The sequence below is a fragment of the Rhinolophus ferrumequinum genome, chromosome 16 (assembly GCF_004115265.2).
Source record: "Rhinolophus ferrumequinum isolate MPI-CBG mRhiFer1 chromosome 16, mRhiFer1_v1.p, whole genome shotgun sequence".
In the NCBI taxonomy this organism is placed as follows: Eukaryota; Metazoa; Chordata; class Mammalia; order Chiroptera; family Rhinolophidae; genus Rhinolophus; species Rhinolophus ferrumequinum.
Genome location: NC_046299.1, coordinates 61,507,828 through 61,530,999, shown reverse-complemented (window position 1 = coordinate 61,530,999; position 23,172 = coordinate 61,507,828). Strand labels below are relative to the sequence as shown.

At 36.7% G+C, this 23,172-nt stretch overlaps 1 protein-coding gene across 2 annotated transcripts in view; it reads left to right on the top strand.

Annotated features, from left to right (window-relative positions):
• The window catches only part of WAPL (WAPL cohesin release factor), an 83,434-nt gene that overhangs the window by 881 nt on the left and 59,381 nt on the right, over positions 1–23,172 (top strand). For both annotated transcript variants that reach the window (XM_033130091.1, XM_033130092.1), the window contains exon 2: positions 2,289–2,809. In XM_033130091.1, coding sequence (XP_032985982.1) covers positions 2,311–2,809 — 499 coding nt within the window. In that variant the 5' untranslated portion in view covers positions 2,289–2,310. The remainder of the gene's footprint in view (positions 1–2,288; positions 2,810–23,172) is intronic.

Below are 23,172 nucleotides of genomic sequence, written 5' to 3'. Positions count from 1 at the left end.
TTGGCGCACCGACCGCCCGCAGGTGAGGATTTCTGGGTGGTTAATTTTGCCTATTCCGGCTTTCATTCCTAAGCCCTTGGGGAGCCGAAAGACTCGAGATTTGGACGGGGGTTAAAGTGTGAGGACTTTTTATCCCATTGCACTTTCCCTGAAAATTCGACCTGGGCTAACGAAAAGGCCCAGCGATCGCAAAGACTTAATGTTAAATCATTCTTCCCTTCATAGTTAGTATGATAGTCTTTGGAAGGGGAAGCCTGAGCTAGCCTTATGTACTTGAAATATTCTTATAATGTCAAGTATGTCCACACACTTAGTTTTGAATTTTTACGTACTTGACACTAACTCTAGGCTTAGATAATGCCATCACAATAATCTGTCTAGTGACTTTAAAAAAAAGGCATTATAGAAAACTAAAGGAAATCAAAAGCAAGGGGATGTTATGTAATGAACTCCATGTATGTACTCATCTTAGATTGAACAGTTATTAACTCTTCACTAAATTTTTCTCGTTTCCATGCTTTACATTCCACACTCCTTGAAGTTAGAGAATCGTTGGCATTATTTCATCAGTATTTCAGCATATATTTGTAAAAGATATGAACTCTTAAAAAACAACCATGATTTTGTTATCATTTAAAATAATTAACTTCGTAATACCAAATATTCACCTGCAGACTTCCAACTTGGGACAGTGAATGCTTTGTGGTTCTAGGACTGTTTTGCAATGAGTTTTTCTGATGTGGGCCTAACGGAGTTGAAGTCTAGATTTTTGGTTTGGCATTTAGTCAGCATTTTTAGGTCATTACGGTGTAAGTGTGTCCAAATCGTCCCACCTTTGTTGGTGTATGTAAACGTAGATCAGTAGATCAGGACTTTACATTCTTAGAGAAATGAAACGAAATCACTTTATTCTGTAGCTTTGTTTTGTTTGTTATACTTAAGAAAGACAATAAGATTCTTAGTGTAAATCTACAGTAGAAGGGGAAATAAATCTCCCTTAGGAAAATGTTTTGTGACATGTTAAATGGTCTTCAAACAAACTACATACTCTTAATGCACATGTGTATGATGACTAAATTATTTTGTCAAATTAGCATTGGCTTCTAACCAAATACGAAAGGGGAAAATTTTCTACTGAATATACATAAAACTAAATTTATAGTGATTCACTATAGATTGCAAGAATTTAAGTTAATAAAGGGAAAACATTTATAAATCAAAACATATTCAAATGTGTAAGTCAATTACTACTCCAGTTGTATTGTAAATTTCAAAGTATGAAGATTTTTTTCAAGCCCCTAGGCAATTGTTTTTCTAGTTACTTTTAATATATTGATATTTAAACTTTAGAAGGTCAAAGTGTAAGAAATGGATACGAATTGATAGTGTTTAAAAAGTGCTGTAATTAGTTTTTAAAAATGTTTGACTTTTGATTTTTGTCCTGAAAATTTTTTTTGTCCTAGAATTTTTATTAATATGTAGATAAAGCAGATGAATCTTTTATGAATGGAGAGGAAAATAAAGTTAAATGTTTCTGTTGCTTATTTTAGTAATCCATGTACCACTGTAATATGCTGGGGTTCAACAGCTCCAGAAAATGTAATTTCAGCAAATGAGCACAGTATTATAGGGACAAAGAAGGTAAATTAAATGGTTTCTTGTGCTAGGGAGATGACCAACTAAGGAATATTTTTCAAATCACACTTCAAATTACATTAGACCAAGAATCAGAATCTTTAAGTTTGGGTTAAAAGCTGCAGGTTAAATGCATGAGGAAATAGCACAGTTTTCCCAAGCCCTTATTAATAAGTACTCTGAAATTTCAAAGAATTAAATTTTGACAATTTGATATTTCTGAGATCCTGCAAAATGTGAAATTTTGTGCTTAAGATTTTTACATTAGGGATTGATTACCCTATTAACATTATTTTTAAACATAAAAGTGATGTTTATGAGAATAGTAAATAGTTTCATTTGAAACATTTAAAAACTTGATGTTCCAGTATAAGTTGGTTTTGTATATGCTGTATTGAGTTGGTTAGTCTTATTTTGTAAGCAGCATATGAATATATGCTCATTGTTTAAAAAGTGACATGGAAGTATTTAGAGTAAAAAATGAGCCCCTCTCTGTATACACCCTCCCCATATTTATTTAACAATTTTAAAGATTTGTATCTTGAATGTTGAAAAGCCACATGGGGAGAATCCCTGAGTTCTTATTTTTATATTCAGTGTTAACACTTAAGTATGTGGTGGTTATATTTTTTTTTTACATTTTTTTTCCACAGAGAATATGAAACAGGTGTCAAAATGACATCCAGATTTGGGAAAACATACAGTAGGAAAGGAGGAAATGGCAGTTCAAAATTTGATGAAGTCTTTTCCAACAAACGGACCACCCTTAGCACAAAATGGGGAGAGACCACATTTATGGCTAAATTAGGGCAGAAGAGGCCCAATTTCAAACCAGATATCCAAGAAATTCCGAAGAAACCTAAGGTAGAAGAAGAAGATACTGGTGATCCTTTTGGATTTGATAGTGATGATGAGTCTCTACCAGTTTCTTCAAAGAATTTAGCCCAGGGAAAGGGTTCCTCTTATTCAGAAACTAGTGAAGCTGCTCAGCTGGAAGACGTCACTTCTATACTTGAAGCTAATAGCAAAATTAGTCATGCAGTGGGTGAAGACAGTGTTGTTTCTGATAAATGCTTACATTTGGAGGATACTTTGCTTGAGAAAGAAAAGAGCACAAACCGAATCTTAGAAGATGATACAAGCAAAAGTAGCTGTGCTAAATTAACGACTTCAGGTAAGCTTTGATTTTCTTAATTTTGAACCAAAAGAGCTCTTTGTATAAGCCATTTAGTTAAATGATGTAAATTATAAAATATACTTCTTGGGTTTTCTTTCTGCATTTATGATTAATGGGAACCATAGATAACTTTGTAGAAAGATTTAAGAACTTTAAAGAAACCAATTGGGGGTTGAAATTTTACTTAAACAACATGGATAATAATGTTTCCAGACTATTAACTCATGGTACATTTGGGAACAGTCTTTCATAAATCCCTAACTTCGATTCCAATAAGAAACATCTCTTTGTTGTGTTAGGATTACACACTATCTCATTTCTATTACTCGGGGGGATTTGGATGGTTACTGATAATGAAAATGAGATGAGCATTTACAATGAGGATTAGGTTTAGGAGTGTTAGGCTTTCCTCCAAAACTAGTTTAGAAAGATTAAGGAGGTATTGAGTGCAAACATTGAAGAATTGAACTTCATTGCAAATTGAGATTAGTTTGTAGTCTGTTTGGCGCCATCAGCTACTTATATTAATAGATTTTAATCCACAGAACCATTTGTATTTTTAAAATGGTAATTTGTAAATCTGGCATCTAGTGTTCATTCCTAAAACAATATATTTTATCAGTTGTACCCCTCCTCCTTTTGTAAAGGATTTGAGACTTATAAAAATGGTAAGCATGCAATTAACTAAAAGACTGAAGAGCTAAGATTGGATACGGCTGGGAGACAGCGTATGCCTTATCAGCAGTAGGACCAGGACAGCACTGTAGTTGAAAACAAACTTCTTTGCAAAATTTAGTGATATGAAAGGTTATATAGATCCCATATTTTGAAAAGAAGTAAAGACAACATTTTCTTAGCACTAAATTCTTACGAGGAATTTGTTCTTTGGAGGCTTTGTATAAAGTGCCTCAAACAGAATGATAAAGGACTGTTTTGCATAGTTACCGTAAAAATGCTGAGCATTTTTCACTCTTTCTCACCCTTGGGTGAGGATGAGCCAGCTGTTACTGTCATTACCTTGATTTTCCCGGTTAATTCTAATTTGGCAGTCCTTATGCTTTGCCCACATTTCTCCTGAAGCGTTGTTCATATCTTAAGGTTAGTTTAACTTTTCATAAAATGGAGCATAACTGTTTCCAGGATCAGCTTCTAAAAATGTATTATAATCGTAGAACTTTGAGCCAAAATGAACTTTTAACTCAGCTCTCCTCATTTTATAGATGAGGTTCAAAGAGGTCAAATGACTGTCCAGGATCAGCTAGTGACAGAATTGGAATGAGATTGATTTTCAACATGTTGAGCGCTGTGCTAGGCTTTGGGAGTGCTGTTCCACTGTACCGTGTTTCCCCGAAAATGAGACCTAGCCGGACGGACAATCAGCTCTACTGTGTCTTTTGGAGCACAAATTAATATAAGACCCAGTCTTATTTTACTATAATATAATATAATATAATATAATATAATATAATATAATATATATAATACTGGGTCTTATATTAATTTGTGCTCCAAAAGACACAGTAGAGCTGATTGTCCGGCTAGGTCTCATTTTCGGGGAAACACGGTAGTTGTCTAGTGTTTTACTAGACAGTTTACTCTGCCCTCTCGCTGTCTTCGGATAGTTGTTTCACAGTGTAGGGCAGATAGGCTGGAGGAGGGAAGATGAGGCTGGGGAAGTGGTGAAACTGGTCAAGGAAGGCAGACACAGGCTTCCCTAGGTGCTGTCTTTTGGGGAATAGGGCATCATTGGTAGGCAGGGGGTATCAAGGGAATGAATGTTTATGTAGAGGGAGAACAGGAACTGGAAGTTAAATATTCAAAGGCGGCAACTGCATAGATAGTTTTGCTGGGGTTAATATAATAATACGTGTGTTCATACTGCCATTTGAAGTTGTTTGGTGGGAAATGGAAACAGTTTTCTGTAGAAATGAGATAATGGCTTCCCAGTCTAATGTAGCTGAATTGTATGTAATTCTGGTGCTGATACTGTGGACTGATGGAATCCAAACTCCATTATAATGGATTTGTGAGGAGAAAATAAATACTCAAATACAGATAGAGATGTTCAAGAACATCTTGTCTGCTTTCCTTCACAAGGCACCCTTAGTGGGAAGGGAGTGGTGTAGCACTATGAATATTTCCTTTTTTCTCTTCTTTGGCCACCTGGAGCAGCCCCCTGTAGGGTAAGAAGGGAACTTGGAGGGAGTGCTTTTAGTTTGCATGGCAATCTTATCCTAAGTTCGTACAAATACTTGTAAGTTCACATGCTTACAGTTGGTTATAGTTCTCGGAACACTTCTATACGTTATGACCTTTTCCCCTTCTCCCCTCTAAAATTTGGGCATTTCCCTGTGTCTAACCTTTTTTCTTGCATTATGTCTGTCACATTGTCATTCCCTTTACCCTTATTTAGAAAGCTGCCTGATTTTATTTGAAGTTTAGAAACCCAAACCTAAGTTTTTGATAAAAGGGGTTTCTGTAAATCAAAAGTGATTGCTAACCTCTTTTGAATTAGAGATCTTTTTGAGAATGATAAAATTTTGAACTTCAGATAAAAGTGCTTGTACACCTACTTAGGTCTCAGAAATGTCTGAAATCCTTTGCAGGTCAAGTTTAGGCATTCAAGAACCTTTGACATTTTATGGTCAAGCTTTTCTCAGAGTCTATAAGTTAAGTTTCATAGTATCCTTCCAGTGGAAAGTTCCTGCTTATTCAGACCACTTTTCACTGTGTAATTAGAGTAGTACCCCCTTATCTGCAAGGGACACATTCGAAGACCTCCAGTGGATGCCTGAAACCACAGATAGTACCAAATGCTATATATACTATGTTTTTTCCTATACATACATATCTATGATAAAGTTTAATTTGTAAATTAGGCACAGTAAGAGAGTAACAATAATAAAATAGAACGATTATAATGTATTGTAATATGTAATAAAAACTATGATTGGCTTTGGGGTCATTATTAAGTAAAGTACTGGAACACAAGCACTGTGATACTGTGACAGTCATCTGATAACCGAGAAGGCTGCAGTGACTAATGGGTGCGTAGCGTACACAGCGTGGACACGCTGGACAGAAGGAGGGTTCACGTCCTGGCAGGCTGGAGTGGCATGGCGAGGGCTTCATCACGCTACTCAGAATGGTGCGCGATTGAAAACTTACGAAGTGTTTAGTTCTGTAAGTTTCCATTTAATAATTTCGGATAATGGTTGACTGCGGGCAGCTGAAATTGTGGAAAACAACTGGTTAAGTGGGCGACTGCTGTACGTCACATCAGTGAAAAGGGCTTATCTAAGCTCAAACTTACACTTTCTCCTCGCATTACGTTTTAAAGTGACTTCTTTCTCTATAGGGGAGTTTGTGGTTAATTTTTAAGTATTGTTAAAATTTTTTATATATTTTATACCGGATAGTACTTTTAAAAATTGTGGCTTATTTGAAGAAGAAACGTAGAATGAGGTCATAATACATATAAGATGGTTGCCATTTTCCAAATAGATGTTTGATGCGTAAGGGAGTAAGAAGCAAGATTACAAACTGTGAATGAGAGCTGCAAGGAATAATTCAGTTGGTAAAATGTCCTAACTCTTGATTTAAATACCAAAAACCAAAAAACTTACCAGCTTCAATGGTTGTCAGTATATGGCAAATTTTGTTTCATCTATTTTGCACATTACTCTTTGCACCTCCCATCCTCTACCCCCTGGATTATTTTAAAGCAGATTCAGGACTTCCTATTTTATTTGCAAATACCTTATTTGCAGTTGCTGTTAAAGCTAGTGAGTTCTCAAACAGGTGTGCCATTTAAGAGCGACTGTTAACAGGCCCTAAAGGTTTGCTCTTTTAAGAGATCTCGGAATATTCTTTAGTGTGGAATCCAGGGCTGTGTGCAGTAAGGGTAAAAGAAGGCTTCTGTTGCGTTTTATATGAGGCTACTTCCATTTTCCACCTTTGTGCTTTCTGCTTCAGGTTTTTATTCTGAACTCTAGAATAAAGTGTGCAAAGACTTAATATTTCTACTTGGCACACTTTCCTTGCTAGTCAACTGGGATTCAGTCTACACATCCTGCCAAATATTGAGATACCTACTGCATAGGCTCTTAATTTGCGCAACTGGTTTTGTAGCCAATAAATTTTTTCCATTTCCTTAAAGCTGTACTGAGTATTTATGTAAGCTAGAGTGATGTTAGTGTCAGGAAGTTAAGAACTTTGAGGATGATTTTTATAAAGGGAAGTGAGTTGTTCTATTCCTAAAAGCTTAAAATAGGCCAGGAACTTGTGACCTGAGATGAGATTGTCATCTGCTTATTAGATAAAGTACAGGTGATTAATCTGAAAGTACAGCATCGGCAAGAGTTACTTGCCTTCATTTAGATAATTGAATGCGTTTGTTGTATAGAATATATCTAAGTCATACCTAAAATCAGCTTCTTTTAAGAGAAGTGGGTAAGAGAACTATCGTGTTTCCCCGAAAATAAGACCTAGCTGGACAGTCAACTCTAATGTGTCTTTTGGTGCAAAAATTAATATAAGACTTATATAAGACCCGGTCTTATTTTACTATAAGGGTCTTATATTAATTTTTGCTCCAAAAGATGTGTTAGAGCTGATTGTCCGGCTAGGTCTTATTTTCGGGGAAACACAGTATTATTTATTAAGTTCCTACTTTGTGCTGAGCCCCTTATATATCAGTTGATCCTTAATCACAAGTGTGTAAAGCAAGCTTTCTCCCATTTTATGGAGGTAAAGCACAGTTCAGAGAGGCTAACAACTTGGAACTATTAAGTGGAAGATCTGAGGAATGTTCAAAGTGTTCTTATACAGTGCTACTGCATTCTGATGTGAATAAACTTGATTTTATCATATTTAAAGCCTTATCTTTAACATACTCTCACTATATGATCAGTTTTATCTTGATGTTGGAGATAACTTTATTCTGACAAAACAAATTATAGATTCTCTCTTGCCTCTAATTAAATATTTTTTAAAAAATATGAATGATGACCAAACTACTGACAATACTTAGCGTGTAAAACTGACTTTATTTTTACAGCTAATAAGTATCATAGTTTTAAATTTTTTGTGCTGTATAAAGATGAAAATTCAACATGTAATTTCTGAAGGAGATTGTAATTTTAATTAAATTCATTTAGTTTTAAAGTAGAACTTTAATTTCTCGTAAACGATTTTCTTAGTAAAAGGATCGTTCTCAAGGCTTGAGCAATGGCAAAGTGCTGGTGACAGCACATTTGTATAGTACTTGATGCTTTTCAGAGCATTTTCCTTATGGATTCCATTGTTAGGATTTGGAGCAAGATGATACATTGTAAATTTTTCTAGTCCAGCCACTGACTCTTCAGGAAGCAGTTTTCAACTTTTCCGGAGCCCCATGGTGGGGGAAGATGAATTGTTTATAGGACGGTCTGGGGGATGCCTTCCTTCCAACCATCCAGCTGTTTTAGTGTCCTTTATATGCTGAGTGTTGGGTGTGTGTCCATGGACAAGATCTGGCTTATTTACATTCTAGTGGGCAAGACAGAGATTGAATAAAGAATAAGACATGTGCTGAAAGTTACTAGAAAATATATAGGGTGCTTTGAGAGTGTGTAATAGGCTCCTGTACCTGGGAGGCGTCGGGCAAGGCTGACATTGAACTTGAGACCTAGTGGTGCACTGAGAAGAGATTACAGTGGCAGAGCTTGGTGACATATGCAGTGAGGGAGAAGGAGACATCAAGAATAATTCCCCAGTAACTAATATAAGCAACTGAGTTCATGAGAGGATGTCATAAACAGGATGTTTTGAGGTAAAGTCCATTAGTTCAGTTTTAAGCTCACTGGGTTTGAGATGTTTGTGATATGTTAAAGAGGCAGTAGGATCTGGTGGTGTGGAACTTAGATAAGAAATCTTGGTTTGAGATTCAGCATGAGTATAAATGCTATTTGAAAGTAGAGGATTAGATGAAGTCATTAAAGAGAAAAAGAAGGAAAAGTACTGAGCTATGAAGAACTTGGAATACTTCATAGATGGAGGGAAGAGGAAGAAAAGCTAAAAGGAAATCGAATAGGATAATTAGAACACCTGAAGGACTATCAGGCAAGTGATGTTTTATAGAGATCAGCAGAAAGGTGTTTCATGAAGGGTCAACTGACTTGGAATGCTGCTGCAAAGTCAGTAAATATGAGGACTGCAAAGCAGGCGTTGGAGTTCGCATTTTAGATTGGAGTGGTCTCTGAGTGGTGAGTACACAGTGAGGAAATAGGGGTAGCAAGTGTACACAACTTGTTCAAGATGTTTGGAAGGCAGAAGGAAAAGGGCAGTTAGAGGTTCTGGAGGGTTTGATTGCGTGGGAGAGCCTTGTAGCTCAGGGAAAGTGATTGTGGGAGAAGAGATACTGCATTTCCTGGACAGGAGAAGGATGGGTGAAAATGTGAGCTTAGAGGGAGTATGGAAGATAAGATGCTTTATGGCTGAAAGCATGTCCATAAAGTGACAGAAGAGGTTATCTCTGAAAGGGAGAAGGTAGGGCAGGATACTATGGGGGCTTAAGGAGAGAGACAAAGGGTTCAAACAGATGTTGCAGAAAGTAGAAGAAGGAGCTGTCTAGAGAGGATTTCTGGACATACATCATTGGGACGTTAGTTGAAGTTTGTCACTAAAAACTCACGGTCACTAATCTACCCATTATATAAGTGATTGTGTTTCCCCCCTTCCATTAGTAGGTCCCATTAGCCAGAACCTACATAGAATATAGAACAGTGGATAAGATAATTAGAATTATCCTGGATTGGCATTTTGCCTGACAAGATGTGGGATGAGCAGATAGAGAAAAAAGAGCAGTTAGGATATTGCTCAGAGAGAAATTGAAATGATGGACTGTGGAGTTTAAAATGTTCAGGAGCCGGATAAGGCTGCTAGTACATACGAGAAAGGAGAGGAGGGGGTCAGTACACGGAGTCTTACTAAGTAATAGTCAAGAATGGGATTACCGGGACAAGCAAGCTGGATGTTGGTAGGTTGTGATTTAAAAGTGGGTTATTTGATTTTAATACTTAAGAGGTGAAACCTTGTAGGACATGACAAGTTCCTGATGAAGTTGTGAGAAGTAGTGGCTGAGATGGAATGTAGAGTTGATGGGAGAAGGTTAAAGAACTGGGAGGTCAGGGAGTTGGGAATTGGTTGGAATTGAGGATGATAGCAAAACGGGCACGAAGGCGTAGATTATAAATCTTGTGTAAAATGAATAAATGAAGAATAAGAGGTTGTTAGATGACAAGTGTGGGGAAGATCAGAGGATAACTAGCTATGTGGCACAAACCTCAAAAGAATGGGTTTTTATAAGAGGGTGCAGGAATAATAGTTTTTATAGAGTCTCTGAAGAACCAGTGACCCCAGAACCATCCTATTCTGAGATACTGGGTTGGGAGGCCTGCTTTCAGCTAGGACAAGGAAGTGGGAGGGGGAAGGAGCCCCCAGGTGTCTGTGAGTACGCTGACCACTCAGGACTGGATTTAGGACTTCCGGGTGTGGTGTAGGCGGCGGTGGTGTCTTGTTGGATTGAGGTTGGAAAGAAGTACAGACACATTTTGAGTGTTAGAGCACAGGAGAAGGTAGATGATAACATACGTTTACATTTTGGATCATGACCCAGGGAAACTTATAGAGGTATGGTGGCTTTAGAACCAAATTTTCCTAGAGCACTTTTCAAACCTTTGTTCACAAATCATCTGAAGTTTTTGAAAACTGTCCCCACTTCATACACTCCCTTCCCCATCTATATTTTTAAAGTTTTCCTCTTGATTTATCAGTCAAGGTCCCAGCTGGAAACAGATGGCATACCCCAATTAGGCTAATACCAGGAAGGTTTTTGTAAAGGGGCTGTTTACAAAGGTGAGGGAGAAATGTTAGGAAAAGCACATGGGTTGGTGCCCTGGCCTTGGTTAGCTGCAGTGAAGCTATTAGCACCCATTTTCACTGGGACGAGGGATTATCTGAGCCATGTTAAGAAGCCACCTTAGGAGGAGCAGTATCCTTCTGTTGAAGGGTCTTACTAGGAAAGCGCTAGAGGAGTTTGAATACAAGTCAGTCTCCTAGGGCTGAGATAAGAGTGGAGAGTCATCTGGAAGGACAGTGGAACATCTGTGGTGTAATATCTAAAAAAACAAACAAACCCAAAACACCAAACTGTAAAGTTCTGTGGAAATGCGTACAATTGTGTAATCACTATCAAGATCAAATATTTCCCTCAACTCAAAAAAGTTCCTTCATACTTCTCTGTGCTCAGTCCCTTTTCCTGTCTCCATGCCCTGGCATCTGTTTCCTCTCTCTGTAGTTTTGTAGTTTCCAAAATGCCATATACATGGGATCATGTAGTATGTAGTCTTATCAATCTGGCCTTTTTCATGTAGCATAATGCTTTTAAGAGTTGTTGATGTATCAGTAGTTCATTCCTTTTTGTTGCTGAATAGTATTCTGTTATGTATGTGTATGATAATCCACTCACTAGTTGAAGGACATTTGGATTGTTTTCAGTGTTTGTCAATTATGAATGAAGCTACTATAAACATTCATGTTTAGGTTTTTGTGTAGACATGTCCTCATTTCTCTTGGGTAGTAAGGACCTCGGTGTGGCATTGCTGGTCGTGAAAATATTGATCTTAAATTTAAATACTTGCAAAGGATATAAGTTCCTGGAAATAAATAATTTACTGTAAATATTGACATTTTAAAATAAAACTAACGTGCAATTTGGGTGTCATAGTGATTTGTTTTAACATTTTTATTGTAAAATAAAACAGATACCAAAAAACCATACAATATATAGAAATACATGTTTAGTTTAATGAATTATTTATAAGATCAACACCCACATAACCACCATCAACGTCAAGAAATAGAATTTTGCCAGGCACTCCAGAAGCTCTTCTTTGACCCCCAAAATAACTGCTACCCCTTCTATTATCATAATCCCCTTCTTGATTGCAAATGCCATAATTATTTGCTGTTCATTTGCACACATTAAAAAACATTAAAGTTCTTAACAGCCAAAAGATTTACAATGCCCTTTCCTTTTCGAAATTGTATTTCCATCTTACTCCCCCTTCAGAATTTTATCCTTATGAATATATTGGGGGTGCCAAAAAATGTACACATTTTTGGAGGTATTATCTATGTATTACTTTTCGAAGTCGAATTGAATTACAGTAGCAATGTGTAGTATGACGTTCACTCAAAAGATGGCATTAACCAAATGTATGCTAGCGTTATTCATTGTATTACAATTTTAATAGTTTTTTTTGCATTCTCTCTTGCACTTTATTTACGTATTTATCTTTAAATTGAAGTTTACTGGGGTGACAATTGTTAGTAAAGTTACGTAGATTTCAGGTGTACAATTCTTTAATGCATTATCTATATTTCACATTGTGTGTTCACCACCCTGAGTCAGTTCTCTTTCCATCACCATATATTAGACCCCGTTTACCCTCTTCTAGAGCTTCCTCTTCCCCCTTCCCCTCTGGTAACCCCTAAACTATTGTCTGTGAATTTTTGTTCTTTCATTTGTTTTGTGCTTTTGTTGTTTTTGGTTTATATACCACATATCAGTGAAATCATATGGTTCTCTGCTTTTTCTGTCTGACTTATTTCGCTTAGCATTATACTTTCAAGATCCATCCATGTTGTCACAAATGGTCCTAGTTCATCTTACCGCCGAATAGTATTCCATTGTGTATATATACCACAACCTCTTTATCCATTCATGTATCGAAGGACATTTTGGTTGTTTCCATGTCTTTGCCACCGTAAATAAAGCTGCAGTGAACATTGGAGCACACGTGTCTTTATGTATAAATGTTTTCAGATTTTTTGGGTAGATACCCAGGAGAGGGATTGCTGGGTCATACGGTAATTCTATTCGTAAGTTTTTGAGGAACCTCCACACTGCCTTCCATAGTGGCTGCACCAGTCTGCATTCCCACCAACAGGGTATGAGTGTTCCTTTTTCTCCACAACCTCTCCAACACTTGTTATTATTTGTCTTGTTGATGACAGCCATTCTGACTGGGGTGAGGTGATGTCTCATTGTGGTTTTTATTTGCACTTCTCTGATGATTAGTGATGTTGAGCATTTTTTCATATGTCTATTTGCCATTTGTATGTCCTCTTTGGAGAAATGTCTCTTCAGGTCCTCTGCCCATTTTTCAATTGGGTTGTTTGTTTTTTTTGTTGTTGAGTTTCATGAGTTCCTTGTATATTTTGGATATTAGCCCCTTATCGGAGGCACTGTTTGCAAAAATCTTTTCCCATTCAGTTGATTGCCTCTTTATTTTGTCGATGGTTTCTTTTGCTATGCAGAAGCTTTTAAGTTTCATATAGTCCCATTCGTTTATTTTAGCTTTTACTTCCCTTGCCTTTGGAATTAGAGTCAAATTCATAAAATACCCTTTGAACCCAAGGTCCATAAGTTTAGTACCTATGTTTTCTTCTATGCAGTTTATCATTTCAGATCTTATGCTTAAGTCTTTGATCCATTTTGAATTAATTTTGGTACATGGTGACAGATAACAGTCCAGTTTCATTCTTTTGCACGTGGCTTTCCAATTCTGCCAGCACCATTTATTGAAGAGGCTGTCTTTTTTCCATTGTATGTTTTTTGCTTCTTTGTCAAAAATTATCTGTCCATATTTACGGGGGTTTATTTCTGGTTTCTCAATTCTATTCCATTGGTTTGTGTGTCTGTTTTTCTGCCAACACCATGCTGTTTTGATTATTGTTGCCCTGTAGTACAAGCTAAAGTCAGGGAGTGTGATACCTCCAACATTGTTCTTTTTTCTTAGGATTGCTTTGGATATTGGGGGTCTTTTGTGGTTCCATACAAATCTGATGATTTTTTGTTGTACTTTAAAAAATGCGATTGGGATTTTGATGCGGATTTCATTAAATCTGTATATTACTTTGGGTAATATGGCCATTTTAACTATGTTGAATCTTCTAATCCATGAGCACGGAATGTCGTTCCATTTCTTTGTGTCTTCAATTTCTTTAAAAAATGTCTTATAGTTTTCATCATATAGGCCTTTCACATCCTTGGTTAGGTTTATTCCTAGGTATTTTATTCTTTTTGTTGCAATTGCAAAAGGAATTTTTTAAAATTTCTTTTTCTGAGATTTCATTGTTAGTATATAGGAATGCAGTGGACTTTTGTACGTTGATTTTGTAGCCTGCAACTTTACTGTATTCGTTTATTGTTTCGAAGACCTTTTGGAGGAGTCTTTAGGGTTTTCTATCTATAGTATCATGGCATCTGCAAAGAGTGACAATTTATCTTCTTCATTCCCAATTTGGATGCCTTTTATTTCTTTCTCTTGCCTGATTGCTCTGGTGAGGACTTCCAGCACTATGTTGAAAAGCAGAGGTGATAGGTGACAACCCTCTTGTGTTCCTGAACGTAGAGCAAAGGGCTTCAGATTTTCACCATTGATTATGATAGTAGCCGAGGGTTTGTCATACATGGCCTTTATCATGTTAAGGTATTTTTCTTCTATATCTATTTTAATTATTAATGGATATTGTATCTTGTCAAATTCTTTTTCTGCATCAATTGATGTATTATGATTTTTTTCCTTTATTTTGTTTATGTGATATATTACATTGATGGATTTGCATCAATTCTTGTGCCCCTGGGATGAACCCCACTTGGTCATGATGAATAATCTTTTTAATGCATTGTTGCATTCGATTTGCTAAAATTTTGTTGAGGATTTTTGCATCTGTATTCATCAGAGATATTGGTCCGTAGTTTTCTTTTTTTGTGTTATCCTTGCCAGGTTTTGGTATCAGGGTAATGCTGACCTCATAAAATGAGTTAGGGAGTATTGTCTTTTCAGTTTTTGGAATAGTTTGAGTGGGACAGGTATTAGATCCTTTTTGAAGGTTTGGTAGAATTCACTACTGAAGCCATCCGATCCCGGACTTTTGCTTTTGGGAAGGTTTCAGATGAGTGATTCAATTTCCTTACTGGTGTTCGGTCTATTTAGATTTTCCAGTTCTTCATGGTTCAGCCTAGGAAGGCTCTATGTTTCTAAGAACTTGTCCAGTTCTTTTAGGTTATTGAATTTGGTGGCATATAGTCCTTCGTAGTATTCTTGGATGATCCTTTGTATTTCTGTGGTGTCTGTGATAACTTCCCCTCTTTCGTTTCTGATTTTGTTTATTAGTGTGTTTTCTCTTTTTATCTTAGTGAGTCTAGCCAAGGGTTTGTCAATTTTGTTAATCTTTTCAAAGAACCAGCTCTTTGTCACATAAATTTTTTCTATTGTCTTTTTCTCTATTTCATTTAGGTCTGCTCTGATTTTTATTATTTCTTCTGCTGATATTTGGTTTCATTTGTTCTTGTTTTTCTAGTTCTTTAAGGTGTAATGTGAGGTTATTTATTTGGGATTTTTCTTGTTTCTTGAGATAGACCTGTAATGATATAAATTTCCCTCTTAAAACTGCTTTTGTTGCATCCCCACTATTTTGGTAGCATGTGTTTTCATTCTCATTTGTTTCTATGTATCTTTTGATCTCTCCTCTTAATCTTTCACCCGGTAGTTCTTTAAAGGTATGCTGTTTAATCTCCATATGTTTGTGGTTTTTCCTGCTTTCTTTTTACAGTTGATACCTAATTTCAAAGCCTTGTGATCAGAGAATATGCTTAGTATGATTTCAGTCTTCTTAAATTTGCTGACGCTAGTTTTATATCCCAATATATGGTCTATCATGGAGAATGTTCCTTGGACACTAGAAAAAAATGTATGGTCTCAGGTTCTAGGATGAAGTGCTCTATATATGTCAATTATGTCCATTTCATCTAATGTGTCATTTAGGGCTGCTATTTCTTTATTTATTTTCTTTTTGGATGATCTATCCATAGCTGTCAATGATGTATCTGTGTCCCCTAGTATAATTGTGCTTTGGTCAATTTTTCCCTTTAGTTCTGTTAGTAGTTGCTTGATATATTTTGGTGCTTCCTGATTGAGGGCCTAAATATATTGATGACTGTTACTTCTTCTTGTTGTATAATCCCCTTTATCATTATGAAATGTCCATCTTTCTGTCTTGTTACCTTTTTTATCCTGAAGTCTGTTTCATCTGATAGCAGTATGGCTCCACCTGATTTTCTCTGGGTACCATTTGCTTGGAGTGTCAATTTCCACCCTTTCACTTTGAGTCTCTGTTTGTCTTTGTAGCTAAGATGCGTCTCTTGGAGACGGCATATGGCTGAGTTTAGTTTTTTGATCCAGTCTGCTACTCTGTACCTTTTTGTTGGTGAGTTCAGTCCATTTACATTTAGGGTGATTATTGATAATGTGAAGATTTTCTATCATTCTATCTTTAGTTTTCTGGTAAGACTGTGTCTCCATTTTTTCTTTGTCTTTTGGTTGTTGTCTGTTATTTCTGTGTGGTGGTATTCTATGATTTTTCCCTCTGTTTCTTTTATTACGTTATGTATTTCAGTTCTGCACTTTTTTTTGAGTGGTTAACATTAAGTTTATGTAAAAGAATATTTGATATTTAGAGTATTCCATTTTCTTCAGCATGCTTACTTTCTCCATTCCCATATTCTGGTTCAGGCCTTTACTCTCCCCTCTTTTGTTTTGGTTGCCACAAATTATCCCTATTGATGGTGGTCGAATAGCCTCCTTCAGTATTTCTTGTAATGCAGTGCAGGTCATGTGTTAGAAAATTCCCTCAGCTTCTGTATGTCTGGAAAGGTCTTTATTCCTCCTTCATATGTAAAGGATATCTTTGCTGGATATGTTATTCTTGGCTCATAATTTCTTTCAATAGTTTGAATTTTTGATTCCACTCCATTCTGGCTTGTAGAGTTTCTGCTGAAAAATCTGATGACATTCTAATGGGCTTTCCGTTGTAGGTTGCCGTGGTCTTTTCCCTGGCTGCCTTGAGGATTCTTTCTTTGTTGTTGATTTTTGACAGCTTCAATACAATGTGCCTTGGAGAAGGCCTGTTGGGGTTGAGGTAATTAGGTGTTCTATTTGCTTCTTGGATTCAAGGATCCAGTTCTTTACACAAGTTTGGGAAGTTCTCGACTTTTTTTTTTTTTTTTTTTTTTTTTTTTTTTTTTTAGTTTCAGGTGCACAGAAACACAAAGTAATACTTAGATGTTTATCATTTATATCCCTCACACTGTGTGAACACCCGTCTCCCCATCCACTATCCCTCTGACATCGCACAGAGCCATTACATTTCCACTGTCTCTATTCCTAATGCTGTACTCCGCGTCTTGTAAATATATACATACATACATATACATATATATATAAAATTATAGTTGGCATTCATTATTGTTCAGCTTCAGGTGTACAGTGCAGTAATCAGGCATCTACATCATCCGTGAGGTGGTCTCCCAAATGGGACACGTGTCCTTCGGATACCCTACAAAATCTTAACAACATTATTGATTACGTTCCCCAAATTAATTTTCAAAACCCGGTGGCCATCTTGTGGTTACCGACTGTTTTCTAATGCCTTCACCTTCCCCTTTATCCCCAACCCCCGCCCATCTAGCAACCCTCAGTTTTTCCTCTATGTCTCCAAAACTGTTTCTGATTAGTTCATTCACTTATTCTTTTCTTTAGATTCCGCATATAAGTGAGATCATACTATATTTGTTTTTCTCTGTTTGACTTATTTCACTTAACATAATGTTCTCTAGGTCCATCCATGTTGTTGCAAATGGTAAGATTTCTTTCTTCTATATGGCTGCATAATATTCCATTGTATAAATGTACCACAGTTTCTTAATCCAGTCGTCTGCCCATGGGCATTTCGGTTGTTTCCATGTCTTGGCTATTGTGTATAGTGCTGCGATAAACATAGGCGTGCATAAAGATTTTTGAATTGGAGTTTTGGATTTCTCCGGATAGATACCTAGGAGTGGAATTGCTGGATCATAAGGTAGTTCCATTTTCAGATTTTTGAGATAACTCCATACTGTTTTCCATAGTGGTTGCACCAATCTGCAATCCCACCAGCAGTGCACAAGCGTTCCCTTTTATCCACATCCGCGTCAGCACTTGTTGTTTGTTGATTTGTTGATGATAGCCATTTTGACCACGGTGAGGTGGTATCTCATTTTGGTTTTTATTTGCATTTCTCTGATGGTTAGTGAGGTTGAGCATTTCTTCATATGTCTGTTTGCCATCTGTATGTCCTTTTTAGAAAAATGTCTCTTCATGTCCTCTGCCCATTTTTTAAATGGGTTGTTTGTTTTTTTGGAGTTGAGTTGAGTGAGTTTTTTATAACTTTGTGATATTAACCCCTTATCAGATATATCATTGACAAATATCTTTTCCCATTCAGTAAGATCCCTTTTGTTTTATTGATGGTTTCCTTTGCTGTGAAAAAACTTTTTAGTTTGATGTAATCCCACATATTTATTTTTTCTCTTACTTCTTTCGCGCGAGGGGATATATCAGTAAAAATCTTACTCCGGGTAATGTTTGTGAAGTTTCTTCCCATATTTTCTTCTAGGTATTTTATGGTTTCAGATCTTACATGTAAGTCTTTAATCCAGTTTGAATTTATTTTTGTATATGGTATAAGGAGGTGGTCCAGCTTCATTTTTTTTGCATGTGTCTGTCCAGGTTTCCCAGCACCATTTATTGAATAGACTGTCTTTACCCAACCTTACATTCTTGCTTCCATTGTCGTAGATTAAATGGCCATATAGGCATGGATTTATTTCTTGACTCTCTATTCTGTTCCATTGATCTATGTGTCTGTTTTTATGCCAGTACCATGCTGTTTTGATTACTGTAGCCTTATAGTATAATTTGATGTCAGGTATTGTTATACCTCCCACTTTGTTCTTATTTCTCAAGACTGCTGTGGCTATCCGGGGTCTTTTATGGTCCCATATAAATTTTAGGATTGTGTGTTCTATTTCTGTGAAAAACGTCATTGGTAGTTTGATAGGAATTGCGTTGAATATGTATATTGCCTTAGGCAGTGTGTACATTATAACTGTATTAATTCTTCCTATCCATGAACATGGTATGTGTTTCCATCTATTTGTATCTTCTTTTATTTATTTCTTCAGTGTCTTATAATTTTCTGAGTACAGATCTTTTACTTCTTTCATTAAATTTATTCCCATGTATTTTATTCTCTTTGGAACAATTGTAAATGGAATTGCTTTTTTAATTTCTCCTTCTCCTCTTTTATTATTGGTATATACAAATGCAGCTGATTTCTGAATATTAATTTTGTATCCTGCTACTTTACTAAATTCATCTATCAGCTCTAATAGTTTCTTGGTGGAGTCTTTAGGGTTCTCTATATATAGTATATCATCTGCATATAATGACAATTTTACTTCCTCCGTACCAATTTGGATGCCTTTTATTTCTTGTCTGATTGCTGTGGCTAGATCTTCCAGCACTATGTTGAATAGAAGTGGAGAAAGTGGGCAACCCTGTCTTGTTCCTGATCTTAGGGGGAATGGTTTTAGCTTTTCCCCATTGAGTATGAGGTTAGCTGTGGGTTTGTCATATATGGCCTTTATTATGTTGCGATATCCCTCTATTCCCACTTTCTTAAGGGTTTTTATCATAAATGGCTGCTGGATTTTATCAAATGCTTTTTCTGCATCTATTGATATGATCATATGATTTTTATTTTGTTAATGTGGTGTATCACATTAATTGATTTGCGGATGTTGAACCACCCTTGCATACCAGGGATGAATCCCACTTGATCATGTTGTATGATGTTTTTAATGTATTGCTGAATTCTGTTCGCTAATATTTTGTTGAGGATTTTTGCATCTATGTTCATTAGCAATATCAGCCTGTAGTTTTCTTTTTTTGTGGTGTCTTTGTCTGATTTTGGGATCAGGGTGATAGTGGCTTCGTAAAAAGTGTTTGGGAGTCTTCCCTCCTTCTGGATTTAATGGAAGAGCTTGTGGAGAATAGGTGATAATTCTTTTTTGAACGTTTTGTAAAATTCACCTGTAAAGCCATCTGGTCCAGGGCTTTTGTTTGTTGGGAGATTGTTGATTACTGATTCAATTTCCGTGGTGGTAATCAGTCTATTCAGGTTTTCTGTTCCTTCTTGAGTTATTCTTGGAAGGTTGTACGCCTCTAGAAAACTGTCCATTTCTTCCAGATTGTCAAATTTGTTGGCATATAGTTGCTCATAGTAATTTCTTAAAATTTTTTGTATTTCTGCAGTGTCTGTTGTCACTTCTCCTCTTTCATTTCTGATTTTATTAATTTGGGTCCTCTCTTTTTTTTTAATGAGTCTGGCTAAAGGTTTGTCAATTTTGTTTATCTTCTCTAAAAACCAACTTTTGGATTCATGGATCTTTTGTATTGTTTTTCTGGTTTCTATTTCATTTATTTCTGCTCTGGTATTTATTATCTCCTTCCTTGTGCTCCCTTTGGGCTTATTTTGCTATTCTTTTTCCAGATCCCTTAAGTGTGAAGATAAACTGTTGATTAGTGATATTTCTTGTTTCTTTAGGTAGGCCTGCAATGCTATCAATTTCCCTCTTAGGACTGCTTTCGAGGCATCCCATAGATTTTGGGTCGTCGTGTTTTCATTTTCATTTGTCTCGAGATATCTTTTGATTTCTTCCTTAATCTCCTGCTTGACCCATTCATTATTTAGTAACATGTTATTCAGCCTCCATGAATTGGAGTGTCTTCCAGTTTCTTTCCTGTAGTTCATTTCTAATTTCATAGCACTGTGGTCAAAGAAGACAATTGGTATTTCAATTTTCTTAAATTTATCAAGGCTTGTTTTGTGGCCTAACATATGGTCTGTCTTGGAAAATGTCCCATGTGTGCTTGAGAAGAACGTGTATGTTGTAGCATTGGGGTGAAATGCTCTGAAAATATCGATTAAATCCAAGTGGTCCAATGTATCATTTAAGGCTGTTGTTTCCATATTGATTTTCTGTCTGGAAGACCTGTCCCTTGTTGTCAGAGGTGTGTTGAAGTCCCCTACTATGATAGTGTTACTGTTGATCTCTGTCTTTATGTCAGTCAATATCTGTTTTACATATTTAGGTGCTCCTATGTTGGGTGCATAGATGTTTACTAGGGTTATGTCCTCTTGTCAGATCGATCCCTTTATTATTATATAGTGCCCATCTTTGTCTTTTAATATGTTCTTCATTTTAAAGTCTATTTTGTCAGATACAAGTATTGCAACTCCAGCTTTTTTCTCATTTCCATTTGCATGAAATATCTTACTCCAGCCCTTCACTTTCAGCCTGTGTGTGTCTTTTGATCTGAGGTGAGTCTTTAGTATACAGCATATACAAGGGTCTTGCTTTCTTATCCACTCAGCCACCCTATGTCTCTTGATTGGAGCATTTAATCCGTTTACATTTAAAGTGATTATTGATAGGTACATAGTTATTGCCATTTTTAAATTTGTAGTTAGATTGTTTTCATCTTTCTTTTACTTACAGAAGTCCTTTTAGTATTTCTTGCAATGCTGGCTTGGTGGTAATAAATTCCTTTAGCTTATTCTTTTCTGGGAAGCTCTTTATCTCTCCATCAACTTTAAATGATAGCCTTGCTGGATAAAGCAATCTAGGTTGTAGGGCTTTGTTTTCCATCATTTTGAGTATCTCCTGCCACTCCCTCCTGGCCTTCAATGTTTCTGTGGAAAAGTCATTTGATAGTGTTATGGGAGTTCCCTTGTATGTAATCCTCTGTGTTTCTCTTGCTGCTTTTAGGATTCTCTCTTTGTTTTTCACCTTTGCCATTTTAAGTATAATGTGTCTTGGTGTGGACCTGTTTGGGTTTATCCTGGTTGGAACTCTCTGCACTTCCTGGACTTGTATGTTGGTTTCCTTCATCAGGTTGGGGAAGTTTTCGGACATTATTACTTCAAATATGTTATCAATCCCTTGCTCCCTCTCTCCACCTTCTGGTATTCCTATGATGCGCATGTTGTTGTACTTGATGTTATCCCAGAGGTCTCTTAAGCCATCCTCATTGTTTTTTATTCTTTTTTCTTTCTGTTCTGTTTGGGTGATCTTTGCTAATTTGTCTTCTAAGTCGCTGATTCGATCCTCTGCTTCATCTAACTTGCTGTTAATTCCTTCAAGTGAGTTCTTTATTTTGGTAGTTGTGTTCTTTAGTCCTAACTGGTTGTTCGTTATGATTTCTACATCCCTCTTTATATTGTCTCTAAGCTCCTTAAACATTCTTATCATCAGTGTTCTGAACTCTGTCTCTGATAGGTTGGTTACCTCTGTTTCATTTGGTCCCACTTCTGGAGGTTTCTTCTGTTCTTTTATTTGGGACGTGTTTCTTTGTTTCCCCATTCTGGCTGATTCTCTGTATTCGCTTTGATGTGTTAGGTAGATCCCCTAGAGTTCTTAGTTCTTGCTGGGTTATCTTACGTAGTATGTGTTCTTTATATTTGACTTGAACTACTTCGTTCTTCTCCTCTGCCTGTGCTCCAAAGGTGACTCTTGTGTTGTGTATATTGTCCTGTTAAAGAAGATCTTTAATTGCTTTTCTCTTGTGAGTAGGTGGGGTTAACTCCTAGGCTGACTAGTTGTGATACTTGGCTCTGCCCACCGCAGGGTGTTCTGTTGCATGAGGGTTGACAACTTAAATGTGGTTTGGCCTCTATGGGCTCTTGTGCCTGTAGAGAATTCCCTCTGGGTGTAACTTGTAGGTCACACCTGGTAGTACTCTGGTTTGGTCTGGAGTTGGCCTCTGGATATGTTGAATCTTGTGCATTTTAAGCTGGGCCCTCCTGGCTTTTGTGTTCTCTGTTCCGTCCTGGGATCCCCTGCGTCTCTGCAGCTGCGGATGCCGTCCGTGTTTCCACCGCCGCAGATGCGGGCCGCGTTTCCACAGCCGACGGTGCAGGCCGCGTCCCCTTATCGACTATTTTTTTGAATGTAGTCTCTATTCCTTTCTCCATTCCTTCCCCATCTGGTATGCCCAAAATTTCAGTCTCTTTGGTAAAATGTTCCTTTTGTTCTTTGATTGTGTTTCTGGGTTCATTAAATTGCTTGTCTGTGTTTTTTTGTATCTCGTTGAATTTTTTTAGAACTGCAATCTTGAATTCTCTGTCATTTAAGTTACATATTTCCATATTTTTAAGTTCATTTTCTGGAGACTTTTTACTTTCTGAGCTGTCTTGTTGCCTTGGTTATTCATGGCAATTAACGATTTATTATTTCTCTTTCTAGACATCTACAGGAGTGGGTTCTGCAACAGGTTGATAGGAAGAGGTCTTTCTTTTGTTTTCCAGTACTTGTTTGTAGAATGTTTTATTTTCTGTTCAGCTGCAGCCTTTTTTTTCCTCTCACACGG